This window comes from Gymnodraco acuticeps, unplaced genomic scaffold (genome assembly GCF_902827175.1).
Source record: "Gymnodraco acuticeps unplaced genomic scaffold, fGymAcu1.1, whole genome shotgun sequence".
Lineage (NCBI taxonomy): Eukaryota > Metazoa > Chordata > Actinopteri > Perciformes > Bathydraconidae > Gymnodraco > Gymnodraco acuticeps.
Genome location: NW_022991187.1, coordinates 3,527,804 through 3,532,117, shown reverse-complemented (window position 1 = coordinate 3,532,117; position 4,314 = coordinate 3,527,804). Strand labels below are relative to the sequence as shown.

The window sequence follows — 4,314 nt, the reverse complement described above, 5'->3', positions numbered from 1 at the left end:
CAGCAATTAAAAGCTGCACTCGCAACAACAAAAGCAATGTGGGTGATGGAGAGCGGAGGAGGGTTGTAAGTCCTCAGAGACGAGCTAACAGGGTTAATGTGACCCGGGCTGCCCTCCTTGGGACAGCCCTGTCAACTGTTATGTGCCATGAGTTATTACACATAGCCACATATAGCGTGGCAGTAACTGCCGTAATGATAGATAGACCTAGATAAGTGCAGTGCAGCAAGATTTACTCCATCGTCATGACAAAAGCTACTATATATAGCGAGGAATGAGGAAAAAAACAAGATAAATGCAATCATTGATCATTTATTTAACAAAATAAGACCTTTATTCTGTTGTCTTGATAGCACAGCCATCATTAATTGTTTTATTTATGTCATTTTGTCTTATTTGTGTACCATTTTCATCAGTGACCCCAAGTAAGCTTGAAAAAATATTACATCTTTGCATATATACAAATAAAAATAATGGCATTGTTCAAGATAATTCTCACGGACATGCAATTCTCCAGAGTCTGAATGAGATGCAGGAAAAAAAAACAACAGCAGAGAGGAGAGGAGATAAAAAGAAGTCCCCAGAATAAAGCTTCACAGTCCATCTTCATCATGGTGCAAGGTTTTTATTTTTAGAGTGTATGATAGGCATAAGGATACTATACTTAAATCTTTTTCAGTTAGAATATGTCAGAACAATTTATTTGGACAGCAACATTTCCCCCTTAGAGTTGAATACCAAGCGCTTTGAGTGAAAAATAAATACAGACTTTCAGTTCTGGGAGACAAGATATAGAAAAAACAAAAAACAAAATCAAGACTCTTGTAATAATCCCACTTTTCCATCATTTTCAAGCTCTGTGTCCCGCCATGTTAATCACGAAAGTCTGTTGAGTTCTGCAGACAATCCGTCAAAGGGCCTTTTGCCTTCGGATGGACAATCCTGAGGCTAAAACAGGCGGTGTTCCTGGCAGGTGCTGGTGCTGACACCTCGGGCATCCATCTTGTGGAGAGTCCAAGCTGGTGCCTGCAGTCTGTGGGTGTCAACACTATTTCTGATATCACTGGTATCCCAGGGCGGAGGCTGAGGCCAGTCTCTGGCTGTAGAGGGCGTAGGGGGAGTAATACGCCGAGGAGGGGATGGACGGCATAGGAAGTCCTGGTGCTCCGGGCATGTGGGATTTGCTGTACGGGTGGTAGCGAGCCAGGCTTAAACCAGGGGAGCCTCTGAGGGAGAAGGAGCCGGGAATGGACCCCGGGCTGCCCTGATGGGGCAGGTGGAGGTGGCAAGAGGCCGTCGACATTGATGAAGGGTATCCCGACAACAGCTTACTGTCCACCATCCCATGCAGGGAGGTGTGGGTGCGCAGGTGGGCGAGGAGCTCCTCTGACGTGGAGAATCTCTTGTCACATGGACCCCCGACGGACACCCAGTTGCAGGCGTGAGGCTGGGGCTCGTTGGGCATCATGAAGCCGTAGGTGTAGAGGGGATGGGACATGGAGGCGGCCGTGCTGGAAGACAAGGAGCTGGGGTGCAGGGAGTGGAGGTGGTGGGAGGGGTAAACCAGGGGGAAACCGGCCTTAAGGCTGGACGGGTCGTGGACGCAGGGGGAGCAGTTGCTTCCTCCGAGGTGGGGGGCGTTGGAGTAAGTCAGACAGTACGGGTCCCGACATAGACCCTGCATCAGGGACGGAGGGGACGCTCCAGTGAGAGGGCTGGAGCTGGGGTGCTTTCCCGGAAACCCCAAACCAGACTTTGTGTGATCCAAACCAGGCACAAACTGGGAGGGGTAGCCAGCGTAGGCCCCCACGATGGAGCCGTGGTAGCCCATGGAGGCAGGGGGCAAAGGATAGACAGAATGTCCGGGTTTGAAAGGGGAGACGGGGGCGATGTGGCCGGAGCTCAGGCCCGACAGCGAGGAGGCCTGGGGGTCCGCCTTGCTCTCCGGCCGCGGGCTGCTGGCAGAGCTGGCGTTGCTGGAGTTGGCGCTGGCCCGTACGTGGCTGGAGTTGGCTAACTGTGCCCCATCCATCCCCGACTTAGCTGCATCTGAGTCTTTTTTGCTGCCATTACTGTCCGAGTTTGTCTGCTCTGAGCTCCCCGATTTGTTGTCCGTGTGCGGGGCCTGGGAGTGTGACTGTGTGGACGGGGAATGGCTCTGTTTGTGCAGGGGAGGAGGGCTGGAGCTGGGGGACCGGGAATGGGGAGGAAAAGACGAACATGAAGCAGCGCCACTGCTGGAGCTGCCACTCGGCACCCTAAAAGCGGCTTTATCCGAAGACCCCTTTGTCAGGGCGTCTTTCCGACAGTCGCCAGATGACTTGGCGTAAGGCTTGAAGCTGGACTTGTCATCCTGATGATGATCTCCAGACTTTGAAGATCTACTCGAGGATTCCTTGTCTCCCAGACTGCCTGAGGAAAGGGAGGCCAGCTTGGAAGAGGAGGGGGGGTCTGGTTTGCCAATTTGAGAGCAGGTCTGGGCCAGCAGAGCCAAAGGACTCTTCTTGGCATCCAACTGAGGAGGAAAAAAAGAGAGCAAGAGGGTTAACAAACTGTTTGCTTTGATTTTAAGGATCATAAGACATATCCACTTGATTATAATTATATTCAAAAATTAAAGTAAATATAGTTTCTTCCGGTGTTAAAGTATATTTCCCACCACTGGTGTGTTTTATGAATCCCTGTCTTTTATACATTTCCCATGTGCTAAATAAAAAAATATATAGAGACCCCAGCATAGTCCACATCAGCTTTAAATGTTGTATTAATATATTGGATGAATAGACAAAGTCACAAGAAGTAGCCTTAGTCAAAGTTCAAGAAAGATAGAGAAAAATAAATGGATCTCATTACCATTTGGAAAATGAAACGCGTAATTATTAATATCAAATAAACCAGTTATATTACTTTTAAACAATAATCGTGTACATGTAATAATTCTACATTACTGAAGTCTGGTGCCTGGTGAACTTGCCAACAGATCGCTGTGCGTAAAATGGCGCATATGCTGGCATATTTGTCAGAATAAGACTCGTAACAAGCTACGCCGTGCATTACATATGATCAGATCATTATTAGAAGGAAAAACGACATCAGAATATAATAACAGATCTGTAAGAGCATCTAATTTGTTCTTTTAAACTTACTTCAATACTGACTGGTGCGGATGTGAGTGGCTGGAGATACTCCGGGTGCAGCAAGTGGCCGCTGTGCGCCGTCAACATCTTTACGATCCGGATGGGAAGCCTTTTAGCTTGACGAAAGGGATCCGTAGGAGGACAAGAAGCAGGTAAAACGCACGCTCCTGTCCGGCGATGATCCCTGCTGAGCTCCGGGGACTGTCTGCGTAAAAGCGGTTCAGGTCCACCGGGGGGATCTCTCATCTGGATCGGGGCTCGTAGAGGAACGTTGGCATATAACGAGTGGACGCAGGGTAACAAAATCAATCACCAGCACCTTTCATGATGATAAATTAAACAGAAGAGAGTGCGGTAATCCGGAAGGGCATATACGCAGCAGTGCGCGTCCTCCGTGTCAGACCCAAAACTGTCTCTAAAGAACAATAAATTGCCCAAATGTCATCCTCTATCGGGATCTTCAATGTCTAAATACTGCTAAATAAATCCAGTGTTGGTAAAGAGAGGAAAAAAACACCATATGAAGTCGCTGCTCGTGAAGAATATTACGGAGTGCAAGTGAAGGAATATCCCGCAGATGTTGGTGTGTGACAGTCCTTCGGCGTGTGTTTCTGTGTCCCTCTGCAGCAGTGCCTCACTTCCTCCACATACTAACGACGGGAGGGGAGGGCTTTAAGAGCAAAGAGCTGCCGTCCAATCACAAGTTCCCGTATCTATAAGCAGGGGCGGGAAAAAGGGGAGGGGGCGAGGTTTGTATTCCTGGCCTCACCCTCATACCGGGGCTGTGTGTAAGCATGGAAATCTGTGTCACTGACCTCCATGAGTACCATGCAAAATACTGTATCCAACATTTGAGATTATACACTATGTGTAAAAGACTAATATGCCAAGTATGGGTGAACCATGGAGAACTGTATTCCCAATTGATTTGTAAATAGGTGAAGAAACAGCTGAATAGGTTAAAAATGTTATCAGATATCTCCATTGAACGTCTCCATTTGAATATTAACATTGAGGCCATTATTTTTTTCAAAACTGAAGTAAAAATCTTGAGGCATTATGTTATTAAAAAAAATGTTTTGCCATGTTTTCAGGAATACAAAGTTATATAAAATCAGGCTATAATTTATATCTCAACAATTACAAGTGTTATGAAATGTGAATTAAGATGACAAAG

The 4,314-nt window shown here is 47.2% G+C and overlaps 1 protein-coding gene across 1 annotated transcript; it reads right to left on the bottom strand.

The window, feature by feature from the left end:
• Window positions 1–311: 311 nt before the first annotated feature.
• On the bottom strand, window positions 312–3,771 carry znf703 (zinc finger protein 703). The gene is made up of 2 exons (XM_034238142.1): window positions 3,147–3,771; window positions 312–2,515 (listed from the first exon to the last, which is right to left on the bottom strand). The coding sequence occupies exons 1-2, from the start codon at window positions 3,381–3,383 to the stop codon at window positions 1,061–1,063; spliced, it is 1,692 nt and encodes a 563-aa protein (XP_034094033.1). The 5' UTR covers window positions 3,384–3,771; the 3' UTR covers window positions 312–1,060.
• Window positions 3,772–4,314: the final 543 nt, after the last annotated feature.

Excerpts from the sequence above, each read along its gene's own strand:
- znf703 (XM_034238142.1), bottom strand. The coding sequence starts at position 3,383 with ATGAGAGATCCCCCCGGTGGACCTGAACCGCTTTTACGCAGACAGTCC. Across the intron at positions 2,516-3,146 it reads CCGCACCAGTCAGTATTGAA|TTGGATGCCAAGAAGAGTCC; the intron begins GTAAGTTTAAAA and ends TTTCCTCCTCAG.